This window comes from Alexandromys fortis, unplaced genomic scaffold (genome assembly GCF_014885135.2).
Source record: "Alexandromys fortis isolate MF-2015 unplaced genomic scaffold, M_Fortis_MF-2015_v1.1 scaffold_106, whole genome shotgun sequence".
NCBI lineage: Eukaryota > Metazoa > Chordata > Mammalia > Rodentia > Cricetidae > Alexandromys > Alexandromys fortis.
Window position 1 is genome coordinate 4468718 of NW_026067980.1, and position 26045 is coordinate 4494762.

Below are 26045 nucleotides of genomic sequence, written 5' to 3' on the forward strand. Positions count from 1 at the left end.
AAGGCTATGCTTCCAGGCAAAGGAAATGCTTGAAGGTGCAAACCCTCTGTACCATGCTTCCTCACTGAAGGAGAGAGTGGAGAAACTCCACTTTTCCAGACACGCAGGGAATGAAGAGGCTCTTTGCGTTTGCTTTGAGTTGGGCCATTTCCGGAACATACTTTATTTTACGAGTGACTAGCTAAAGCAAGGAGAAAGAAGCCCAATGCATGAGATGCAGACTGTGCATGGTGGCCATGCGACAGAGCCTGGGAAGGGTGCTACACTCTTTAAGAGGTGGCAGGGGAGATGCCAAGGAAGCAGGACAACCAGCTGCAAAGCATGAAGGTCTAACAACGTGGGCAGAGCACAAACAGCCCCTGAGGTTGGTCCTTTGGCTGTTGACCTGCTCTGGTCTGGGTAGGCTGTGGTCACTAAGCCCATTAGCATGCCAATGTGGCAACAGGTGATGCAGCAAGTTCAATCTGGCTCGGTTTAATTTCTAAAAGCCCCTGCACGCCGCCAGTGATGGCCAGCTGAAGACAGGCAACCCCACTACCGTGGACACAGCCATCTTTGTCACCATTGTGAAATTCATTTTACAAACTCTTCACTTTTGGCGGATAGAAGTTTTGCATTTGATTGACTGGGCTTTGATTTCCATTTACTGCAAATTGCTTTGTGTTTTCTAAGCAACCACAAAGAGATTCCTCCAACAAAAGGAAGTAGCCCTCCCTTTGGGAGGAGACACTCTTTGGTAGGTGGGAAGGAAAAGAGAAACAAATACAGGCCAGTAACCAGCCAGGGGGGCTGGGCTTTAAGGGTATTCAGAGTCTCTAAGGCTAATAATCCTCACCTTTCAACAATGACAGGAACAGGACAAATGCTACCTCGCTCCTGGTGGGTAGAGTGGAAAGTGAAGGAACACATCCTGCAATGAACTGCATCAGCAGACTCAGTCTAGATTTTATATTGTCTGTGAGCTGTGCTTAGGCAAAGCACAAAAGCTGACCCACGTCCCCCTTCTGTTCCTTCTCCCCCTTTTCCTTTCCTCCCATCCCGCTATGGGAGTCCTAGTTTTCTCAAGTGTGGAGGGCTTCCCTGTCTCTTTCTGTTCACCAGGAGCCGTGCTAAACTCCGACTTCATGCAACACGCACCTACTGGCAAGCCGGCCATTGTTTTAAGCAAATCATTATGGGGAGCATGTGCTTAATTAGCTAAAGCCATGCTAAGTATCAAGCTTGATAACGCCCGGTTCATATTCACCTTCCTTCCTAGTCACCCTCGCACTCTGAGAGTGGGGGAAAAAGCACTGTAATGGATGGTGGGATGGCGCTGTGCTCTGTGTGCCCGGACATGGCAAACCCCCAGCTTAAAGCAGCACCCCCAGCTTCTGAACTGATCTGGGAGGAAGATGGGAAGAGTTTCCGAGAAGGAAGTCAGCCTTTGGGCCTTCCACATGTGTGCTGAAGCACGGGATCCCTGTTTTCGGACGGTACTGACAGGAAAATACTGCGTAGTTCTCTATGTTTCCAGGGTTTTGCCAGGCCTCTGCTTCAGTCAGTCTAGTGCCCCAGTGTCGGGTTACCTAGAGCTTCCTTTAAAAGCCTCTGCTCTAGAGGATCAAGACAGAGGTAGGTCTCTGCCTTTCCTGGGAAGACTGCTTTATGGTCTTCTGGCTTCCTGGTATTCTGGATAATTAATCATTTTTAAATATGAAAAAAATTAACATGTCTGAAGCATTCTTCCAAACTGTCAAATGTTTTGCCTTAACATAGATCCTGTGTCTCCATTTCCCAGTGAATCCAAAGCAATACATTTTCTGTTGGAAAGTCAACTCTTGAAATCCCATGCAGAAGCCCCAAGCAATATATCTTAGCATCTTAATTTCATTTAGGAGGAATGCAACGATTGATCGTTTATCATCCTGAGATTGAACGAACTATCTGGAGGATTCCAATCTATGGCTTCTACAAAATTGATGGAATATCCATATGTCTTCTGGCTGCATGGGAGCTTTGGAGTCCAAGTTTATCTTTGAAGGAGTTGGATGCTAAAAAGATTACCGAGGGAGGGTCTGCCTTTAAAGACAAAGTGTAGCTCCGAAGCTTGAGTTGCTTCACTCCAGAACCTCCCCCAGCTATGACCAGGATGTCTGCTGCTGGATTAATCCCCTCTCCCACCCCTTATGCCAATCCTGTCTTCCTCCCCCGTATCTCTTCTTAGATAACCTTGAAGTGCCTGAGGAAAACAGCACAGAGCCCACTGGCATTAGTGGGACCTGATTTCTCATGCATAAACTGCCTGCTTAATGTACAGCTACTTCGTCTGAAAGGAATGTTGCTGGAGTAGAAACAAAATGAAGCCTTCCTGGGGATACAGTGTTGAGGTCCTTGGCATTATAGATGCCATCCTGGTTCCTTTACCATGTATCATCATCACCCTGTATTTATGTTGCTAGGCAGAACTGGCCAAAAATACTATCGGGTACTGTGTAATTACTGAATAACGCTTTAGATGAGCCGGCAGTGTTACAGATCTTTTGCTACAGGTATGGATAGGCGCAAGAAGTAACATCCTCGAGTGTATGAGTCCTACAATGGTATTTCTGCACTAAGTACCCACTCTGATTTCCATAGGCTACAAAGCTGTAGGAAATGCACAAAGCAAACGATGGCTCCAGACATGTCTGAAAAGGCTTGCATCCCACTGCCCGGTGGGCCACTAGAAAGGGAAATGATGACATCCCCTTCAAAGAATGAGGAGTGTGATAAAGGCAGAGGTTATTTCGGAGAGACTCTAAGGCCAGCCATATTCTCACAGTGCTAAAAAGCAGACATGCTCTCTGGTTTGAATTTCCATTTAAGTCCCATGACGAAGTCTGACCTTGGAGGTCTGCACTTGAAGTGCAGGGACCTAGGGCCGCAGCCCTCCATCTTCCATCTCCACTCCAGGTCAGAAAGCTAAGTGAACTCTGCAATTGTCCTGAGACATCAAGGCTCCACGTGTAACCAGAGCAGTTAACAATGGGACTCTCTCCCGGGCCTGTTCTCTCGCCGCTAAGAGGCTTCCTGCTATTGCACGTGTTTGACACGTCGATGTGTGTGGCTTCTCTGAGAGGGAGGGATTCCAGACAGCTTTTTGTCATTGGCCACTCTGAAGAGCAGAGACGAGAAAGAGCAATTTCATGAACCAGCTAGAAGGTTTTTTATTGTCTTCTAGGGCAGGCTCAGCATTCAAGATGGAAACTGTCTGGATGAAGTATGGCAGAGCAGGTGTCTGAATCTTAAGAGTAACCCTCAAAGTTCCTGCCATCCAGAGCAGCTGATTGCCAACATCCTCTGAAGCCAGACCTGAGAGTGGGCAGCACCTGTCTGGGTTGCGAGAGCTGCCCACTGGGACTTGGTACACAGTTCCTTCAGATCTGAGCACGGTGGCCCTGACCTTTTACCTAGTCACCCTCTGCTTTCCCATAGAGGTCAGTCTCAGCGTCACTCCTTCGGGGACCTTCCTGCACTGTGGTTCCTGGTCTCTGCCAAACCCTTTCCCACATTTCCTTTCCAATGTCTGTCCAGCAATCCCTGGTTTACGGTGGGGGAGGGGCACACATCACACATCTGCTATTGTTGGACTGCAGCCTGAGGTGGCCTTCCTGAAGATGGGCTGGGTGTGAGTCACTCACTGCTCCTAATGCACCTACCAAGAATGGCCTGAGGAGAGCTGAGTCTACTGGAGATAGCAACTGTTTGCTCTGGGTTTACCATGCCCCAGGCAATCCCATAGCTTTCAGGAGTTTGACCTGGAGCGTTTGCTGTTGTCCTGATCCTTAAATGGGACAGTGTGACAGGGTCTAACTGTGAGTGCATCCTGTGACCTCTTCCCCTTTCTAGTTTGGGTGACCCTGGCTAAGTCCCTACCCTCTCTCCCTGCCCCCTCCGCTTTTCTCATCGCTCTTATAAAGACAGTGATTCTCAGCACTTCAGGCCAGAGGACGAACAAATGAATCTTCTAAAATGGCTAACTCTGTCAGCCTGACAGACTCTAGAGTCCCCACGAAGACACGCCTCTGAGCACACTTCTTAGGAGGGACAAACCGCAAGGAGAAGACCTACTCTAAATGGAATGACACACTTCTAGGGGTTGGAATCCAGGATGGCGGCAAGAACAAGAAGAAAACAGTGGGCTGAGTAGCAGCATCCGTTCTCTGCTTCCTGAGTAAGGGCACGAAGTGACCAGCTGCCTCCCACTCCTGCGCCCCCCCCCCCGAAGGACTTGTGTTCTGTCAACCATAAGCCAATATAACCTTTCTTCCTCGTGTGCTTCTACTAAGACATTTTGTCAGAGCAACGAAACAAGTATCTAAGGTACCTGCCACCTGCCACTTGCCTTCTAAGCCCCGTCAGCAGCAATCCCCAAGACTTGGAACTGTCCATAAGGAACAAAGACCCGGCCATCAGGACCAGCTAGCCTGGGGTATTCATACTTCGGATATACATGAGCTGGGCACGAGCCCTGTCATCTTCATGAAAAATAAATGTGTAGAAAAGAATGAGTTCACCAAAGGGGCCAGGAGGGACAGTGGCAGAGGAAGCCCAAGCTTCCTTCCAACAGTGAATTCTGTGCCTCCCACCTGGGGCACTCCAGTAGCCAGGCCTGTTGGCAGCCTTATGCTCTCTCTTGGGTTCTTCCTGTTGGCATGAGCCACTTTGCTTCACAAAGCTTCGGGGGAGGGGGAAGCTCAGGGTTCCAGCTGTCAGACAAACTTTCAAGGATACTTCTGTGCCAGGTACAAACCTGGACAGGACGGGTGGCTCAGGAAGAAATCTTCAATTAACTATCTGTAGGCGTTTAAGCCACAGGAAGGAGCAGTTCGCCTAAGTTTTGCAGAGGTCAGAATCCGAGTTTTGAGCTGTGAATGCAAGCGAGTCACTGACTCCCTTGTGAACGGGTGCCAATGCAATGATCTATTTTACATTCCTTCACTGCTTGTTTTGGCTAAACACAATGAAAAAGGGGAGAGGGAGGGATTACAGCTTTTAATTCTTTAGTGGGCTGGGGCATCCAATCATGCAAAAGAGTCACACCACACATGCACCAAAGCCCAAGGCGTTTGTTGAGGTTGCCCGCATTCTCGCTCTTGAAGAAAGAAATGAAGCTGAAAACTCAGGAGGCCACAGGCTATGCCTCGAGGTCTTTGGTGTGGCCTGTACTGGACATTCCTGATGGGAAAGCCAGACTCTAGGAACTGCCCTACTGGCCAGTGCTCAATTCCAGTCGAGTCCCAGGGTCTGGAGTAATCTATGGATAACATTTTCTGGGAGTGTGCCACTGGTTGAGTTGGAATGGTAGGGAACATTAGCAGAGAAGCAGAAAAGCCTCCAGTTACCCCCAAATTAAGAAGACGGCTAGGATAGTGTTATTTCCTACTTTCTGATTTTAAAACTTCTCTCTTCCCCTCCCTTTCCACCTATATACAAGTGATCATTCAATACAGCAGGCATTTATTTTTTCCAGCCATGAAGTAAGGTTGGGGAGTCAGTAACACAAAGGTCCTGATATTTGAGGTTTGCAGAAATTGGGGCCAAAGAGGAATACCCAAGAAACTGCCACACTGTATGATAAATGAGCTAACTGGGGGCAGAGGGCAGAAAGAACAGGTGGCACTTCTCAGAAGTAGCCTGAGAATCAGAAAATACTTCGGCCAAACACCCAGGCTGGGATGGAAGGGCTAAGAAGCTGGAGCCCCAAGGAAAGGAAAGAAAGGAACATTCTACGCATCAACAAAAAGAAAGGCCAGAAGCAATACAGAGTAATGCGGACCGGAGACATCTGGGCAGGGGAGTCTTCTCATTGATGTTGTAGACAAGGTGGAGAGACAACCAAGGCGGCAAGTTTATGGAGAGCCTTTTGGCTGCATCATGGATGTGGGAGGCTTCCTTTAGGGCAGAGGTGGATAAATGTGTGGTTTAGGAAGGTCTATCCAGGCCAAAGGGAGATTGAATCAAAGAGATGGGAGGCCAGATAGCCTCCCCCTAAGAGACAAACAACCCCCTGAGCAGTGTGAATTGAACTGTATCCTCTGGAAGACAGAGTCAAATCTTGCTACTACATCTGAGTGTCACAGCATACCCTCGATGGCGCCCGTGGTAGACAATCACTCTTGGCTTTCTGTTGACTTTCTCACCTGCTTATTCATCCAGTGGCTTATCTAATTCAATAATCACTGAAGTTTCCTGACCACGATGTGACTTTATTTAGAAGTAGCCATCCATCTACAATTTAATATAGACATGCTGGATTAGGACAAATCTTAACTAACCGGTGCAGGTGGAAGAGAGGAGGAAGACGGACACACAGACACAGCCCTCCTGGCACAAGAGCTAAGTCAACTGGAATGAGGTACTTACACGTCATGGAACACCAAAGAATTCAAGGAAGGGTCTTCCTCTGGACCCTGCAAAGAAAGCAAGCCATGCTGGCACCTTTATATTGGACTCTGGTCTCAAGAAGCATGACGGAATATATCTTAGCAGTGTGTGTGTGCTAGTCAGGTTTTGTCAACGTGACCTAGACCTAGTTATACCTGGGAAGAGGGAAGCAGATGGCCTGTGAGCATGTCTATGGGGGCATTCTCTTGATGGCTAATTTGTAGGGGACCTAACCTACTGTGGGCTGCGGCATGCCTGGACAGGTGGGCCAGCTCTACATAAGGAAGATAACCAGAAGATCAAGCCAGTAAGCAGCTGCCCCTGCTTTAGCTCCTGCCTTGGATGTTCTAAATGATGACCTGTAACCGGTAAGCCAAACAAACCTTTCCTCCCCAAGTTGCATTTGGCTAGGGTGTTTATCCCAGCAATAGAAACGCGAAGTAGGACCAACATGGGAAGTCATGCAGCTTAAAGTGCTTTGTTGGGGCAGCGCTAGGGAACTGTGAGGGTCCTGCAGCTCTGTACCCAACGAAACGAAAACTTCAAGGTGCTGGGGCCCCGGTAGCTGAGGGCCATCTGGGGGTCAAGAGGCATCTCCCCCCGTTCCACACTCCAGTTTCCCAATTACACAGCATGTGCTCCGAGGCCGGGGTCAGGCTCTCTTAAGAGTGGCCATCTGTGAGAGAATTTGCACCCAAAGTCAATATTTGTTGCAGGCAGCTGTTGTGTTTGCGATCTGAAAGCCCCAACAGGTTTGTTAGAGATAGCAGCCCGTGTGGTCTCTAAGCCATAAGTACCGTTGTCCCCAGGAAACCCCTGAAGATAAACCAACAGGACAGTGTACCACACGGTGGATTCTGGCAAGCAGCAGTTCAGGAAGCCTGAGGGGACAGACCAGGCAACGGTCTTCAGAGAAGCTGGGCACACAATTGAGGTACTTGTACTGCTGCGGGGTGCAGATGGAGCCTCTCTGCCCTCCCTTGGTGCTCATCAGCTGTTCTCAGCGGGAAGCAGTAAGGTCATCCTCTTCCCAGGGACGCTAGCTGAAACAGCTGATGGCACCGTGGGCCAGCAAGAGCACACATGTCACTACGCCTCCCAGGAGGATGACATCTAGGTGACCACAGTTCTGACCTGAGTGTGGTGTGGTCAGGAAGTGCTGTCCTGGTTATTCAGTGCACAATAAAGGTCTTTGGGTAGTTTAATCCATGGAGGGTGAGTTCAGTCCTGGCCTTGTCTATGGATAGCTGTGTAACCTTGAACCAGAATCTGGGCTTCGAGTGCATCATCTGTGAGACAAACAGAAAAATCTAAATGACACATAGAGGTGTTAAAAGGGATAGCAGACACTGTACATGTTACTGATTTTCCTGGAGAGCTTGAGAGCTATGGAGCCTTAAAAATATAATGTATATTTTATAGTAACATATAATATGTTTGTTTTCCTCATAATGTCATGAGTCACTCACCACCTCAGAAGTACCAATTGGCCAACTCTAGGCTTGGGAGTCAGGGAAAGGAAGGCGGCAGTGGGCGGAGAAATTCTCACAGGAGCCCTGCTCCCAGAGGCCATTTATTTCCTTGATCTCTCTCGGCCATCATGACAGTGCCCGTGTCACCCCACTTCTGCTGAGCGGACCTGAGGTTGACAGTCTTTAAGGGATGCGATGATTAGAAGAATAGAGCCCAGGCAGGGATCTTCCCTCGACCTCTGCAGAACACAGACCCTCTCCTAAGTGAATTCAGGACAGATTCCTTTGCAAAGGATTTTCAGGCAGGTGGGAGGGGAACTAGGGAGAGCCCCACTTTCTGGAGGGCTTTGGAAAGTTCCTTCCTTTCTCCGACCTCTGTCCCCAAATCATCTCCAGTTTCCAAATTTCTGGGAGGAGTTGTAAGGAACAGCCAGGGGCTCCTGACTCACTCCCTGGAAATTAATCTGCTGAGCCTCAGTTTCCTTATCTGTCAAATGGAGAAGGTAGCTCGCCCGCCCACAGACTTCCTGAGGCTTGAGGGTAATACGAACATGAAAGGGTCCTGTCAGCAGTTGGGATATTCGAAAGGATGCACAAAATTATGGCAGATTGAAAAAAAAGAGAACCGGAAGGAAATGGCCCAAGATAAAATGCATTAATATTAACCAACAGGTTTCTTCAGAACAACAAAGCAATGAAACAATAATTTTAGAGAAACAAAATCCTGCCTAGGAGAAGTCTGCCAGAGGGAAAGGAAATGAAGGCACAACCAAGTGGCCCTTGGCTTACCTATCTGAAAAACACAAGATGAAACAGATTCTTTGTAAACCAATATTTGTAAAAGCCCCACTGGGCTTTTTGCCTGCACAGACTGCCTATTATCTTGGCAAAGGATGAAAACAAGTGAATTCTTCTCTAAAACGAGCATGAAGCAAAGTCAGGTGAATTTCTTGGCATGACTGAGCTACCATTCTTTGAGGCCCTACTGTGTGCCGAGCACAGTGCTAGGCACTGGGCACCCACGTTCCATTTGACAAAAAAGAAATCTTAGCCCTCTTACGGATGTGCAAATCTTAGTTATTCTCCCAGTCATTCGTATGTTCTGTGCCCCACAGATGTTCCTAGAGTGTATAACATGTGCGGACTTGGCACTATATGGAGCAGATACCATCATGGAAGGAGCCTGGTTCCTTGAAGTCGGGTAGGGTTTTCAGCCTCAGCATTTCTGATTTGGAGGAGAGGTAAGAATTCTTTGTTTGGTAACTGTGTTTGTATTCACTTATGTGTATGTGTGCGGGGAGTACAGATGTGCCAGCAGCTTGTGTGGAGGTCAGAGTACGATTTATAGAAGTTGATCCACTCCCACCATGGGGAGCCCCAGGATTGAACTCTGGTCCTCAGGCTTGGCAGTAAACTGCCTCATCTGCGGAGCTGCCTAACTGGTCCTGCTTTATAATTCGTTGTCGTGAGGAGCTGTCCTGTGAATGCTGGGATATTTACCAATGTCCCCTGGCTCTATATTACCCTGCTGTAACGACCCAAACTCTCTCCAGATCTTGTTCCATGTCCTTGGTGGCTGGAGTAGGGATGAGACTGCTCCTGCTGGGAACGGCTGCTTTCGGTTAAGGGTTGAGAAAAGTGAACCTTAGAGAGGATACAGCCGAGGTTACCCTTGCAGTAAGGGAGTCGTACACATAGAGCAGAAGCCAGAGCTGATCTTTGAAGTCTATATGCCTTGTGTCTGCATGATGAGATCCACCAAGAGGTGGGAGTTCCTGGGCCTGAGCCAGCAGGACCCTATCTCCTTTACAATCAAGGCAAGTCTACCCTTCAATTACGCATTTGGATTCTCTGGCTTTTTTCCTTTCTCTCTCTGCCAGATCACATCAGCCGCAAACATTTCATTCCTGAACGTAGGAGGGGACTCTAGTTTTCCTGTGTTCTGGACCCAGATACCCTTGCATCTTGCTATGGATGAGACGTGAGTCAATCTCCAGCGAGCTGCTAGGTTGCATTTGGACCATAAGTCATGTTTTGACTCCTTAAACACTAAGTCAGTTGAGGCTTACGGAAAGTCCGCAAGGAAGGAGAACTGGTCTTCTATCTACTATTTCCTCTGTGTAGCCCTGGCTAAAACATCATAGAACAAACTCTTAAGCCTCAAGGTTGTGGTCCAGTTCTAAGCGTGGCCTAACAAACTTCCGCAAAGGTTGCTCAGCCAATGTATGTAAGATAAAGGATTCCTTAGCAGAATGCCTGCAAGACTCCTGAGCCCGCGCTCCTATCTCATTTATAATCACCCTTTGAAAAACAAAACAGGTTCCTCTTTCAAGGAGATCACATTACCCAGGCCTCGCATTGTGCAGGGGAGCGACAGGTGTAATTTATGTGAATAATCACCCACAATCAGCTGCACTTAAGAACCAACAAGGAACATGCTCTTTAGAGGGAGAAACTGCTGAGTCACACGCTGGCTCGCTGCTCCCTAAAGGGTGCCAAGGCCACTGAGTGCTGGCATACCAAAAGCAATATGGCTGCCTATTATGATTTCGGTACCTTAGCCTGGAAGACCTGAGACCTGTGCCCATATGGCCGTGGGCTCCTTGTGTGCCCTGGGAGGAGAACTTTCTCTTCATTTCTGACTCAGTTTCCCTAAGTCAGGTCTAGGTTCTATGAGACAGGAAGGCTTCTTCTTTAAATGCCAGTGATAGTTTGCCAGCTGCGGCATCTTCTCTGAAGGCATTGCTGGAGCCTTTGAGTTTCTAGGTGAAGGACACCCATGGGAAGGACCACGACATTGACAATATCATCTCCCTGCAGACACTCGGCTGTGTCCGCATGAGTGAGCTTTACCTGCATGACCCTGTCTCTGCTGTCCCAGTGGAGCCAAAGCCAGCTATACGCAGGGACCCAAGAGACTTCCAGGTTTATGCTACAGACCACAAGTCAGCAAGCCAGTAAAGGGCCAGAGAAACAATGCCCCTGTGTCTGCAGATGTTAGGGTCTCTGTCACATGGTAACATGAAAGTAGCTACAGATAATATGTGCACAAGCACGGTGCAAGCTTATAAAATAAAAGAAGCCGACAACCCAGATCAGGCTATGGGCTTGTGTGGTTCCAAGCACCTGGCTTGGGTCCTCTAGATTTCAGCTGGCCACTCAAGAAGCATGTCTATGCTTGACCACAAGCCTCTAGGATAGTCACCATCAAGAGTGGTGCCATCTCCCTTTACTGGATCAAGGTTTCAACTGCCAGAGAACTCGGAAGAAAGGATGCTGGGAGCCAGGAGCACTTTTTCCAGGGACTTGGCTCATCCTTTCTGGAAAATCAAATCCCAGTGTGAGGAGAGATCTGGAGCCCAACTGCTGCAGGCAGCACCTGGAGGCGGGGCGCGGGGCGCTTTTCCTCCCACTAGAACACCTTTTTGGCTTCTGCATGTGCACAGTTGGATCAGAAGGGAACAGTGAAGGAGCAGTTTGATTGTGGGGTCCTCACAGGGGGCCCCAGAGCCCGACTGACCTTGTGAAGTCTGCTGGGGATGAGGCGGGGGCACCTTCTTATATTGCACTTCTGACTCAATCCTGTCTCTGATTTCCCCAGAGTGTTTTCCCAGAGTTCCTTTGATGGTGAGATTTCTACCTTGATAGAGAGGCAGGCTAAGGGAAGAGACGGAGAGCAAAGCAGAAGGGCAGGAGGAGAGACCTCCTTAGTAAGTGGATAATCCACACCAGGGACTTGGGCCTGCTACTCCTTAGCCCCCACTGCCGGCAAGGATGTCTTAAGGAGCTGTGACTCCTCAGGAGGTGGGGCTCTCCTGGGCTCCTAGCACAGCTTCTGACTTCCTACGCGTGGAGAGAAGCTTCAAGTCATGTCGGAACCTGCGCCAGAGCAAGCGCTTAGTTCCCAGTCCCGTAAAGCAATTGGAACCACGTCTAGGGAAGCAGAAGTGGGCTTGTCCCTCCCTATGACAAGCCCCTGTGCCCTTGTCACCTGAACACTAATATTTGTTCAGCACACTGTCTTTGCCTGAGGTACTTCGGAGTCCTTGGTGTCATTTTTAATGCCGCCTTCCTGCTAGCAAAATGTCATGGCACAGAGAGGTCTCCAGGATGATAACGGGTGGCCTGTTACAAAACCACACCCACAAATCACCTCTGCATCAAGTCTCGAAAGGCACTCTGATCGTACCTTGCTAACAAAAGGCTCAGTGAGCTCAGGATCCCTCTGTATGGCTGCCCTTCCTGGGTGGTGGCAGGTCCTCTCCTAAGTCACCGTGATAAGGAAGGGGCACAAGTCTCTGCTATGGTACCATCTTCAACATACGCGAAAGAGTTTCAAGGTATAAAGCAAACTGGCAGAAGGAGTTCTTGTCTGTTCGAATGATTTGGGGATATCAGTAATCAATCACGATTGTCAAGGGGCTAGGCAGAGAAGATGTTGTCCTCAACTCTGTATGCTAATAACCTGCATCTAGGGTGGCTTTAGGCCCAGATCCCACGACCCATGGAACCTTTGGACCAGGCTTCTAAGACAGGATCAAGCTGAAGGACGGAGGTTAACCAGCGTGTTATAAGGTGTCATCGACGGAGGGTGTTTTGAGCAGTCAATTCCGTCTCACGGGGGAGACAAGAAGCTGTGGCAGGTACATGATAGACAGGAAGGAGTGGCCAGACTGTGGCAAAAGCTCCTGGCCACAGGCTGAGTCTAAGAAGGACGTGTGGCATTGTGGTCATTCCAGAACTGGGACTAGAAGAACCCATCTCTCCAAAGGCTCTCTCAAGCCCCTGGGGTGGCCTTCCCCTTAATAGTACTTGGTAAGCATCACCCAAGGAGCAATGGTGTGCACCACAACAGCACCAGGCACCGAGCAGCCCTCCCGACATACACTGTGACATCAATTCCTCACTGCTACCCTCTGTGACAGGCTACTTCATCCCCATCCCAACCTGTACCACCCCGCCATACCTGCTGCCCTGGGCGAGAAGAGCCAAAGGAGCCAGAGCAGGAGTTGTAAAAACAAAACAAAACAAAACAAAACAAAAAACAAAAACAAAAAACAAAAAAACAAAAACAAAAAAAAAAGGGTGGTGGTGGTGGTGGGAGAGACTATGTGAGAAGAGAAGTTGGAGAGGTGAAAAAGTGGGTGGGTGAGGGGGAGACTAGGGCCGTGTGCAACAAGGATACAGTGTTGGATGGCCACAGCCCCTCCAGGAAGCCCTCCCCTGTTTCCTATCTGAGTTCAAAGGCCCTTGTCTTTTTTCACGATGCCTCAAGCCTTGGCACTTCCCTGACACAGCTGTATGTACTCTCAGCTGGAATGACCACACAAGGCCGGGGGACCTTCTCAGGCCATAACTGGACCACAGCGCTGTGCCTGAAGCAGAGGATGCGCTTGAGAAACTCACGCTGATCTCTTAAACGGACTTGATTTGGAGTTTAGAATCAGACCCAGACCAGAGCATGCGAAAGGCAGCCAAAGTCATAGGCTGGAAAAAATGCACAATATAAAAGTTGAAATCTACTGAACGTAATGGCTGGTACTGAATATGAAGTTTTGCCAGGGGGGGGGTGCTTACAGGGGCTTCTGGGAAATGGCTATGTGGGAGTCCCCTTTCCTCTTACTCAGATATTGACAGACCGCGTTAGAAGTGGAGGCCGCCCTGGACGGTGAGCATGCTGATGGCTCCTCAGCCCTTCTGTGCGACAGGAAGGGGCTTTGAAAACACAAGCTTTTGCCTTGAAACCAGAGGCATCTTAATCCGTTGCTTAAGAACTTTTGCCACATATAATTATTGACCTGAAATATCAGTCACTTGCAAGAATTCTATGCTGACAGAGGGCAAAAGAGAAGCGTCTAGAATATCAAAAGGCAAAGAGTCCAGATTAAAAAAGGGAGATGCGAGACGGGCTGCTCCCAAGGCACAGCCTCTAATTGAGTCCAGTCTCTGCACAGCACCTTGGCCCCTCTGTCCTCATCCTGTAGGCAGCTGGGCCCTGCTGACGTCATAACTCACTGCAGACCCTGTGGCTGGTCGGTCACATTTCCTGGAGAAATCACTCCTTACTACCCTTCTGAGTGCCATTAACAATCAGTGTCTGGAAGTGACGAGGCCGTTGAAAGAAGAGAGGTGGGGGTGCCCCCTGAAGGGACAGACTCCAGAAAGCATCTACAATATCACAAAGGGGAACACTAGCCTGAGATGAGACCGTGTCTGGGTTGGTGATACTTCCAGCCACTGGCGATGGGTTGGGTTAGTCTCAGAGGAAGCTGGCTCCTTTGTCTGCACCCTAGCCAGCTTGCCAATTTGAAGGGTTCTAGAAGGTGACTGGGATCTCTGTCCCCTGTGCCCATGCTAGGGCCGAAGCGTCCTTAAAATACGGAGTGGAGTCTTTTCCTTAGGGAGGCAGCAGAATTTGGGGTAACACTAACAGATGAGAAGGCAACTCTGTCCCCTTTCAGATATAAAGAGATCACAGACTTCTGCGAAAAGAAATTAAACAGAAAGAGCAGTTCCCACGGAAAGCCTTAGAAACCAAAGTCTGTGGAGAACACAGGCCATGGGGACAAATGTCTGAGTCCCTGCGCCGTGGCCGCCCTTAGTGTCATTAGCATTTTACTTTTCAGCAAAGAAGTTCAAATGCTCAGACCAAAGGGCTTTTGAACCACAAATGTGTCTGGGGGGGGGGGAGGGCTATCGGTCCACAGGAACATGGCTTCCTCCCACAGCATGGGAGCCTCTGCCAACCTGCTTGTCCTTTTGAAGGCTTGGGGGAAGACAGTGGGAAGACATCTCTGTAGGTCAGTATGCCAACCCCTTTAAGGTCATTTAGGATGGGAAAGGAGTGGTCAGGCAGAGACTCTAAACAAGTCAACTGCTGAGCAGCTGCAGAGAATTGCCTCTTCTTCTTTGGGGTTTTGTCTCTAGTCCTTCTTTCTTCTCTGAATTCCCCACCAGCCCATGAGGCTGCTGAGCAAACCACAGATCTCACCCTGTCACCAGGCTGTGCTTATTAAATGTGGGTGAATGTCAATGTCACCCAGCTCATTAATAATTGATTTCCAGCCCTGTCTCTATTTGCAGAGCAGAAGCCACTTACAGAGTCTATTATTCCAACTCTGTGTGGGGGTCACGAGGCCAAAGAGGTTCCACCAGGGGTAACCTTTGTCGACAGCGGTCACCATGACAACACCACACATCTCCAGTCTCAACACTGATGGCCTGGAAGGTGCCAAACCAGCCCCCCACACTGTTGACGGGGTTAGAGTTTGCTGAGTTAGAGAGCTGTATATATGAGCCATGCAGCTGGCAAAATGGGATTTTTCCGTTTTAATTTTGGTCTTTGTTGAACAACGTTGCATTCTTTAATGAACGTTTCTGGAAACGTTCATGGAAAAGGGCATTTTCTAATTCACAAAAACAAAACCCCACTTTTCTTCCTGCCTCCTCAGGCAAAAAAATAAAATAAAATAAAAATAAAGAGAAGGTAAGCCCACCCCTGGCTACTTATGGGTCATTTTAAGTCCGTGAAACCCATATAATCCCAGAATAACTGTTTGTGTCTTTTCTACCTCAGCGACGGCAACCAGTTTAGACAGGAATTACTGTTTTGCATTTACCTATTAATATTTTGTCCTACCAGCCATGATTCCTTCCAGCCCTTCTTTGAAGATTCCCTCAACACTAAAGTAATGTTTAACAATTAAATGAAACCAAGAGTGTTTTAAAAAAAAATCCTCACGATTACGGCTCGGGGGTTGTGAGAAGTCTTTAAGAGGGAAATGTCTCTCCACTTACGGCCTGAGACCTAAGAGCTAATTACATAATTTTCTCTGTGTCTGAAAAAGAACTTAATCTGGAAAAAATGCATGAGGAATCACAGTGATAACAAGGATAAATCTGGAGGAGGGTCCATCCACAATCTTAGAAGAGGGAGCTACGGCGGCCACACAATACTCGAATGAAGCGCAGACCTGTGTGATGTGAGCTGGTAACTGCCCTAAGCGTGACAAGGAAGAGGAGGTTCCTTCATGAGACAAGATCCCTGTGGCCCAAATGCACTGGGAATCAGTGACTATTTTCCCTATGGTGTAGATTTCCTGACATGTACTTTTATACTTAGGGCTTTCCTAAGCCCTGTAATAAACCATATGTATGGACAAAATGTATGTGGTTAAATTTTTTTTTTTTAATCTGGAGGTTTGGGTATATCTCTGCTTCAGGGTTTGCTTGGCGTACACAAAGCCTGGGTTCGATCCCCAGCAATAGAATTTATTTTTTTTAAAAAAATATTAGAAAGGAATTCTTAGTTAAGGAATGTTTATTTAGATAATAAAGATTACTTACTACAAATAATACTGATTTAATATATCCTGTGCAAATATTTTCTTGTGGGTTAGCTCATCCTGGTTCTATGGAACCTGGGCTTCCTGGAATATTCTTTTGGAAAGGTTAGTTGAATTCTGTGACTTATAAAGAAAGACCCTCAGGTACAGACAGAAGAGAAGATTCACTTGGGATCTACGGATTGTCTTGGGAGGTCTCAGATAGTTACATTTCCAGGGCAATGCTCTGTGGGCTAGATCCCATTATGGCTGACCTGAAGTCATGCCCTCCCCTAGAGTACTCTTGGAGTCCAAGGTTGGAATGGGCTTATGCTTTTTTCTGTAATGATGCTTTTAAAGGACACCACACACACACACACACACACACACACACACACAAACACACACACACCTGAGGACCTGGAGTGTGGTTCATTACAGCGGGGGCCCACTGAGTGAGTGTTCAGGTCCAGCATTTCACACCTCACTTCTGACTGATAGCTTGATGTGATAAGAATGATTCAGATCTAGAGCTGGGGAGCCGCACTGGCAGAGCCTAAGACAGACAGTGCTTTAATAAAGTAGCTCAGATTAAGAGCTTGGCAGCTGACTTTGTGCATGAGCCCAGAAGGCTTTCTTGGAGTCTTCAACTCCCCATCTGGAGAAGGGGAGCGGGAGACAGCTGGAGGATTCTAAAGGCCCCACCCAGCTTTGCCATTCTTTATCCTTCTCTCCTGGGAGGGACCCACCAAGCTAAACCCACACAATGACTGTACCATGAATAGCTGTTTTTAGAATCAAAATATTCTCCTCTGGGAAAGACATGTCTTTGTTCCTTTAAGAACACAATCAGCTGGGATTGGCACCCCACAGTCCACTTGTTCATGCAAAGCTCATGCCATCTCTGGGAGACGCTGAGCACAGTCTTAAGATGTGATTGGCCCTTTTCCTTTTAAACTTCCAGATGCCTTAGCCATCATGTCTACTATAGGTTTCTACTCCCTATGGAGCAACTTAGAGGGACGAGAATATGCAGACTTTTTTTTTTTAATGAAAATTTCAGAAACTGAAAAATTAGGTCCAAAGTTTGAGTTCAGCTCAGGTCTTCCTCCTTAGAAAAAGTCTCCATTCCTGAAACAGTATTTGAGAGAGAGAGAAAAAAAATCGTATTCAGGACATCAGCTGTGAAATCATCCAGTTTTTGAAATATCAGCTTCCCAGACCACCACCCGTTATGCAAGCTATGTGCAACTGGCGATTTTTCTTGGCCAAAACATCAAATTCCATGTTTTTAAAATTGAGATCGCACATAATTGACTTTTCCAAAGATCTTCAGCCAGTTCCAAGACAGTCTAGTCATTCTTTGGGCCGAGCAAGATCACAGCTCTGCCGGGAGGCCCGATGCTGTCCAGTCTTGCCACTGGTTCTCGCTGGGGCTTGGATCTCTCATGGAGCGTGACAGGAGTCCAGTAGAGCCTCAGAGGAGAAGCCACAGACACTCTACCACAAGTCAAAGCTAGGGGCGACCGTTCTAATTCTCAGTGTTATCTGGCTTGTGCATCTGATTATCTTTGGCAAAGGGAGGTTCACAGGACAGCTTAACAATTCATCAAGAGGAGTTTGCATAACTTTCGCATTGCCTTCACCAGTGTGAAAACTCTCCGCTTCTCAGCTCACACCATCCACGCAGTCCAAACACTGGGAACCTAAGAGTCTCCACAAGATGAGTTGTCTGGAAAGCCAGACAAGGACTGTCGTTAGATTCCATAGAATAATCCAAGCAGGAATCTTCTTGCCCTGGTTAGTTTCACAAATGTTCAGAATAGATAAGCCTTGGTGGTCATGTGCCAAGACAATGCGCTTGGATCTCCTCAGCCTAAGACATGCTAGGTCAAGTGACCAGACTGGAGACAATCTTAAGGACTTCTACAAATTCTGCCAAAATACCCTTTCTCAAGCAGCCACCATGTTCCAGGCACTGTGGAGATGGATGGCATGCACCATCTTTAGCCCTCTGAGCAGCCTGCCTAGTCAATATTATAAAACTCATTTTAGAATCTGAGAAATTGAGGCTTTAAAAAAATCTAAGAATTTAATCCAGGATCAAGCTTTAAATAAGACTTGGATTAAGACCAGGGCTTGTCTGTGGTGGAGCCAAGACATGAAACCTAATGTGCAAAGCCTGGCTTCTTCTCTGGGCCCTGGAGATGGAAGTTTGTTATTCTTCTCTTTAAAGGCTGTAGCAGAGGTCACCACTCCGTGTGCTCCAATTCTGAGATCTCCAAGAGCAGAAGCTCTTTAGAGGCTTTGGCAAAAGCTGGGAGGTCATGGTGCTGGAGAGCAGGGATGTCTGGAGCTGGGGTTTCTCATTCCACCTGTGAAGTTAGACTAGTCTCCCAACTTGATCGAGTTGATAGGCACTCAGGCCATTAAAAGCTCACTTCTGGAGGGACCTGTGAGGAAAACGTATTTCTGGATATGTCTGTCTGTGAAGGTGGTTTCAGAGCGGATTAAGGAAGGGCTGGAGGAACTGCCCTTTGCCTCACAGACTGGGTGGGAGTGCCAGACAAGGAGAAAGGGACCTAGTGAGCAATGCACTCTTGTGCCCTCCTTCCTGGCCGACAGTAAGTGAGCTGCTTCATTAGGCCCTCCCAATGTGCTGGACTGAAATCTCTGGAACCATGGGACAAGACCAATCCTTCCTCCTTTAAAACTGGCCCCACTGTATGTCACACTAATGAAGTGTTTAGCTACAGATACCAATATCAGGATTCCAAGCTCCCTGTTTTTTACATTCTGAACATGAGCCTCTGTCACACCTAGTCCTGAATTTCCTCCAAGGATTTCTATCTGCCAAGAAGGTGGTATAGTTATGACCTCAAGGGAAAAGAAAGAGCTTGGAAGGCTTCCCTCATGATTTCCCCTTATGACCTTTCTCACTGCCAGACACTTTAGGTCACCCTTTTCCAGTTAAGCTTTTGTATACTTCAAGGTCATCAACCTAGCTGCCTGAGGGTAGACCAGACATCTCTGCTTGACACACCAAGAAACATCCCAGGATTCCTCAGCCAGACCCTCTCATAGATTCCACTGTAGCCAGTATCTCTTTCCTCTTGCTTTTGATTTGCACCTAGAACACCACCGAATTTTTCACACGGTACTCAGACGTTGGTCCTTAGAGAAAGGAATTCTTCATAGGGATGTCCTCCTGCCATGGGCTATCGAGCTGGTTTTCTAGAACATTTGCTCAAAAGCTTCTGTTGGTTTTCTACAAACCTGAGCCCCCTGTTTCCTGGCTGCCGTCCCCTTCCTGAACCCACAGTGTCTAAGGCACTCTGGTATCTCTCCCTGAGGTCTCCTCTCTGAGGAGCACAGAGGAGTAAGGTTGAAACAACAACAGGACTGTGGAGGAGTGGCCTGGGAGGAAAGCAGCAGCGAAAGGCTAGCCACGCTTAAGCAGTCAAACATCTGAACTCAGAGGGAGAGCTACAGGCAGACAGGGTTTATATCAGCCAGCAGCAGAGAGGGCCAGAGCAGGGACTCATAGGAAGAAATAAAGAATTGGGAATGTTCGGCTGGACATCAAGAAAAACATCCCGATAAAAAGAAAAGGCTCCCACAAGGGGGATGTTCTCATAAAGATGAGCAAGTGGCCAGGTCATCCCTGTACCCTCCCAGCTCTGCTCCAGCGGCACAAACAAGGCCTGGCTGCCTCAGCAGCTAGAGGCCGACCTCCCTCCAGGTCCCCTCCCCTGGTAAAGACAATGGAGGTGGCTTACACAGATGATGGAGTGGAGTGAGGGGGGTCACTGTTCCCTGTGAGGCTCCTTAGTTGTGGGAACGGAGGCAGCTTTTAGGCTGTACCACAACAGTGGTGGTCTGGGGGAGCATCTGGCCAGTCCTTCGGGGGGTGGAGAAGGACCAGGAGGTCAGCCAGCAAGAAAGTCCTTGTCCCTGGTTGTGTTTGTTGGCTCTGCATGCTGCTGGCTTCTCTTGCTTTCTGCTTACACATGACCTCAGCTCATGAGTTGGGGCTGCTTGGTTACCCTTTTTAACTCTGGCAGGCCACCTCTTGCAGCTAATCCATTCTACCTCTGCTCCTCCACTTATAATTCTTTTTTTTTTTTTTTTTTTTTTTTTTTTTTTTTTTTTTTTTTTGGATTTTTGGGACAGGGTTTCTCTGTAGCTTTGGGGCCTGTCCTGGAACTAGCTCTTGTAGACCAGGCTGGCCTCGAACTCACAGAGATCCGCCTGCCTCTGCCTCCTGAGTGCTGGGATTAAAGGCGTGCGCCATCACTGCCCGGCCTCCACTTATAATTCTAAAAACCATAACCTGGCTGCCCCAGGCCATCTGTTCATGGACGTGAGGTCACAGGCCCCATCCAGGCAATTAGTTGCCAGTGAGTGATTCGGCCACCAGCCTAATATAACAGTGATGTCCAGGGCAGGACAGGGTGGCGCTTACTTGGCTGCCTGGGCAGCAGATACCATATATGGGAAGTTCTTTTTTTTTTTTAAGAATATGATATAGGCCCTTATGTATCACATTACCTGGCTGGGACTATCCTTTCCCATGTTCCAAGCATTTAACTCACTCTTCCATAACTTCAGGGCTCCCCTCTGAGCTCCAAGTTGTCCTGCTTGACTGGGTGACTGCTCACCGGACAGAGGCAAGGCCACCTTCTTACTCACACGTGAACATCCATTGGGTTTACTAGGCCTCAACAGCAGGCTTTTATTGGTGACTGATGTGCCATTTGTCCTGCCCTTCCTGACCTCATGCCAGATTCCACATTCCCACCCTTTGCTCTGGCTATAAAAAGAACAATCCTTCCCCACCTAGTATGCCACCGAGTCCCCCACCTCATTATTGATGCTGGATCGTGGAACAGAGGAAACGAAGAAATCGCTTCTGAGGTTCTTACCAAGGAAGGGGAGAAGGAAAGGAAATGACTACATGGCAACCGTAGCTAAGACGTCATAGTAGTGGATGCTGCCCATCATATGCCAGACACCATGCTGAGGCGGGTGCCTCACTTCATTCGCAAACAACCCCGAGAGCTAGGACTCACCAGCCTCTACAGGAAGTAGATGAAGAAACACAGAGTATAAAGTTTTGCTCTCTTACCCAAGAACTTATGGTGGCACGGATCATATATGAGATTTGACATCCATTCAAACCCTAAAATATGTATACGGTTGCTGTCACTGATAGGCCATTGTCACCTTGCATGCTGCAGCTCCTGCACCTTTACCTGTGATGATAGATTGTTTTCTTCTGGCTGTTTGCTTCTGCCTCTTCCATAGAATCAACAGTACCAGGTTCTGCTGGTCCCTCCCATCTCTCTTTCTCTCTCCCCTCTCGCCGTCTCGCGTGTGATGTATATACGCATACACTGGCACATGTATACTCTAATGCTCCCGTGCTGAGAGCAGCAGGGGCTGTCAGGTATCTACGACTCCATCATTCTCTATCTTACTCCTTCAAGTCTCTCACCGAACCTGGGACTGGGCTGGGAGCCAATAAACCCTACTAATCCTTGTATCTCCATTCCCAACAGTGCTGGGGTTGCAGACACAGGTGCAGTCATGCCCAGCTTTTTAGATGGGTGCTGGGCATTGATCTCATTTCGATGGGTACAGCAGGCATTAGGACCCACTGAACCATCTCCCCAGGCCATGCATGCTTCTGTCTTTAGAATGTCTCTGCAAGCCTACATGGAGGCTATAGTCCACCTTCATAGGCACCAGGACCACATCTCCTCTCTCTCCTGCGCTCCTTGCAGGGCTTCTCTGGAAGACCCACTGCATCACAGCCCTCCCTAACCATACTGCAAACAACTAGAGGGCTTCTCCTAAGAGGCAGATCCAGTTACAAGACTGTTGGGGAGGAATTAGGACGGAGTGGTGAGACACATTCCTGCAGCGCTATGGGAGGCTTAGGCTGCGAGTGTAGCTTGGGTGGCACTTGGAGAGCTCCGGTGCCTGGGGCAGAGCAATGTACCAGACTTCCAGTCTGAGAAGTCTGGCCCCTGAGCATCTCAGGAGTGCCCATCTTCCAGGTAAGAGCTCTCAGAAATAACTGTCAGCTCAAGGAGCACTTGTAGCAAATGTTGCTACCTTTCAGGAAAGTGTCGCATGGAGCAGAGACAGATTTTACACACACTGCAAAGACCAGGGCAGGGTGAAGGGGTCAAAGCATCAGCGAGCAGAGGATGGGCTGCAGCACTCAGGTGTACCCCTGGGCCGGGCTTCCTGCTGGGGCTGTAAGAGGTGCAGCCCAAAGTTCCTCCTGTGGTTCAAACATGCTAGACTGGGTACCTGAGAGCCCCTACTGTTGCCAGAGGGGCTCAAGGGACAGGGGAACTAAAGACTCCCTTGAGAGGCCCTAAGACCCACCATCCTGTTTCTGGTACCTTCGTTACACTCAGTAGAGATCTAAGACATGAGTAAGTAGAGAGTCCAGAGACGACAGAGCAGCAGGTTTCTAAACTGGCACAGGTAAGCCTGGGAATGCTTCTCTTTGGGGAGAGGTGTCAAGGTGTCTGCTTCATTGTTAATACAAAGCAAAACTGGCAGACGCTACTGAGAGCCAGGCACTGAGCGGGGCACTCTACGGGTGTCTTCAAACACCCGGCTTCAGTGTTCCCTTCCTAGCCCAGGCCTACTAGCAGCAAGGGTCCCTGCTGTTCTCTCCTCCTCCAGGAGCACCCTTCTTTTGCCCCTGCTAAGTCCAAGCTCCCCATTTCCCTCTGGGAGACCCTCCTTGACCAGCTTGTAGCCCCTTTTCCTCGGGCCACTCCATCCTACCCTTTCTTCTGGACTTCACTTTGTCCCAAGCTGTTCACATTTTATGGCACTCAGTGTCACTGGCTTCTGATTTTATTGGTAATCTGGCTCCTCTAAGGAAATCCAGGGCCTATAAGAAAAACTATTTTAATGTCTGGTTTTCTGCTACATTTCCAAGGCCCACTTCAGCCCCTATTCAAAGTGTGTGCGACTTCACCACCACAACGCTGGGATGCAGTGTGGTGTGCAGTGACTCTTCTTCTTTCACAGCTGGGGAAACTGAGGCTCAAAGCAGGGTAAGGAACTTCTGAAGAACAGGCAGTCAGTGAAGCTCGCCCAAGGAAGCTGAAGCCTGGCCCAGCCCCTGCCACTTCAATTGAGAGCAGGGATCTAGGATCTAAACTCTGATTAACTTTCAAGGCTCTCTCTCTCCTAAGTCTGGAACTCAGTTCAAGTTCATAAGCGTTTCCTCACGAGAGGCAGAGCTGCAGGTGGTTTGGGGCACTTCCCTCCAAACAGAATTCGAGATCTGTTTTTTCTACTCAGCCTTTGGACTTGGCGCACTTTCTCAAGGGCTGGTAACAGCACCCTGCACACAAAGCTGTTGGCTGCGGAGGCGATGTCTCTCTGCTGATTGCACAGAAGAGCTCCCTGCTCCCCAGGGCTGAGTCTGTGTTTGTTCCCCCTCCATGGAAACTCCTGATTCCTCTGTTCCTCTACCTCAGCTTGCTGCGGACTGTGCAGCCTCTGAGAGGCAGGGCAGGACCCGGTGGGCCATGCTTGCAGCCTGGCAAATGTTCCTGGAGCCTTGTTTTTTGTTCTGTTGCTGGGCCATTTGTTTTTATAGCTTATCATTCCTGCAGGGGGGCTTTGAAAAGCTGCCATTGCTCAATGGATGTTTCCGGTTCGCCTCCATCAAGCCACATTTAATGAAAACCAGTTTAAGGCCCCTCTTTCTCATAAAATGTCTCAGTGCTGCTCCGGCAGCTCCTCTTCAGGAATAATGAAGATGAACACCCCCTTCCTCCTCTGGCTGCTTTTCCTCGGGGCTGCACACAAAACCCCAGCCCCAGGAGGAAATCAGGCAAAGCTACCCTCTGGGAGCAGGGGAGCTAGCCTCAAGAAAGCCAAATGTTCCACTCTGAGGCACGGGAGCTGGTTCTTCACCAGAATTGAGGAGTTAGCAAAACACAAATAAATTTAGTTAAGTCTTTCAATGAACTCTGGAGAGTCAGTACTGAACTCTATACCTAGGTCTCACAGCAGGGCAGGGTTCCCTGGGGTAAGCTGAAAAGAGAGGTGGCCTATGTGGGTTCCATCCAGAGCCCACCCCTTCTGCTCTGGAGGCTCCACGAGGCAGCCAGGGGCTCTTCTTTAGTGTCTTAGCCAGCTTGGGAGATGCCCAGTGAGTAATAGGATTGGCCTGCAGCAGGGGCTGAGGAAGCTACCAGTGGCTGCTTTCACAATAGGAAGAGGTCCCTCTGATTATCCATGCAAGGCCTAGGTACCAGCACCTCCAAGGAACACCTGCACAACCCCAGGTTCCCCTTTGCCCTCTAGGTGTGCCCAGTCTATGTGCATGACTATGGCCCAATGGGGGTCCTTCCCTCCTATACCACTCAGCTGTTTGAATAGGCTATTTATTAATTTATTTACTTTTCTATTTTAAGAAGATTTCTGTGCACTCCTACATTCCTAGCCCTGGAGAGGTAGAGGCAGGAAGATCAGAAGTTCGGGGTCATCCTGTATTACACGGATAGAAGCAGGCCAGCATGGCTTCATGAGACCCTGTCTCTAAAAAAACCAAATGGTCCCTGTGATCCCAGGCTCTTCGTCTTTAGCCTCCCACTGACTGCTGTGCTGTGGCTGCGCAGTGGGCCAATCGGCTTCTCCGCCTTGGCGATGTGGACCCTGTTTACCTGCGTGGGTCCCTACAGTCACCATTAGTTTAGCCGTCACTCCTCCCACCACACATATTCCATGTTGTACCTGGAAGCTTGTAGCACTAATAATAAAAACTTAAGATCAGATATTGGGATTCAGCCTGAAGACCAGAGAAGCAAAGCAGCCAGCCACAGGCTCTTACCTCGACCTCAGTCTGAAAATGGCGATCCTGCCTCCAGGAAACCTCAGGAGACTGAGAGACTGAGAGCTGTCTCCTCCCGTCTTATAATCCTCTCCAGTTCTGGGACGAAGGGCATGCATCACTTCAGCCTGGTTTCCATGGAGAGCTAGTGTGGCTACTGGGATTAGAGGCGTGTGTCATGGCTGCCTGGTCTGTAAGGCTGGCCAGTGTGGCTGTTTCACTTTTCTGATCCTCAAGCAAGCTTGACTGCTTAAAATGCAAATGAAATGCTATTGCAGAGGCTGAAGAGGCATGGCCACTCTGATAATGCCTTAGTAGTTGTGTTCATGACATTTTGTTGTTAGTGAGGAGGAGTGTGGGCCTGCCAGGAGTGAACTGAGTTAGGAGAGAGGATATCTCAAATAAGTCCACCCTAGTTCCGGCAGACAAAAGCCACCCGTTTTCTGGAAGGCACTGGGTTTTTCTGAATCTCAGTTGTTCTGCAAACATGGCTGACCCACACAGGGCACCCAGTGTGTGCCCTGCTTACGTGGAAGCCAGGCAGGCGACAGTGCTGCTGGGAGAGAAAGCAAAACTGGAGCTCCAGAGAGACTGTCGCTTTCCCTCTGGCCAACATCATTTCAGAAACGGAGCTCCTCGGGGGCCACACCCCACACTCAGTAAGAGAAATGGGAAGCTGATGTTGACACCACCTGACAAACTCTTAATATTTGGTAACAAACGCACTCAGATGTTCAAGTCACCTGGCATGCTGCAGGTTCACCAGAACAAGAGTTAGAGTTGTTTTCAAAACTCTTCAGTCAAGACTATGAGATGGGTTTTTGATCCTACTGCACCTATTGGTTTTGTGGGAGCCTAGGCAGTTTGGATGCTCACCTTACTAGACCTGGATGGAGGTGGGTGGTCCTTGGACTTCCCACAGGGCAGGGAACCCTGATTGCTCTTTGGGCTGACGAGGGAGGGGGA

At 48.8% G+C, this 26045-nt stretch overlaps 1 protein-coding gene across 3 annotated transcripts in view; it reads right to left on the reverse strand.

The window, feature by feature from the left end:
* Window positions 1-26045, reverse strand: part of Erc2 (ELKS/RAB6-interacting/CAST family member 2) — an 875988-nt gene that overhangs the window by 12253 nt on the left and 837690 nt on the right. Inside the window, exon 16 of one of the 3 annotated variants that reach the window (XM_050158254.1) lies at window positions 7230-7697. The exons of the other annotated variants lie outside the window; for them this stretch is intronic. Coding sequence (XP_050014211.1) covers window positions 7581-7697 — 117 coding nt within the window. The 3' untranslated portion in view covers window positions 7230-7580. Of the gene's footprint in view, window positions 1-7229; window positions 7698-26045 lie in introns of those variants that run through there. 3 annotated transcript variants of the gene reach the window in all.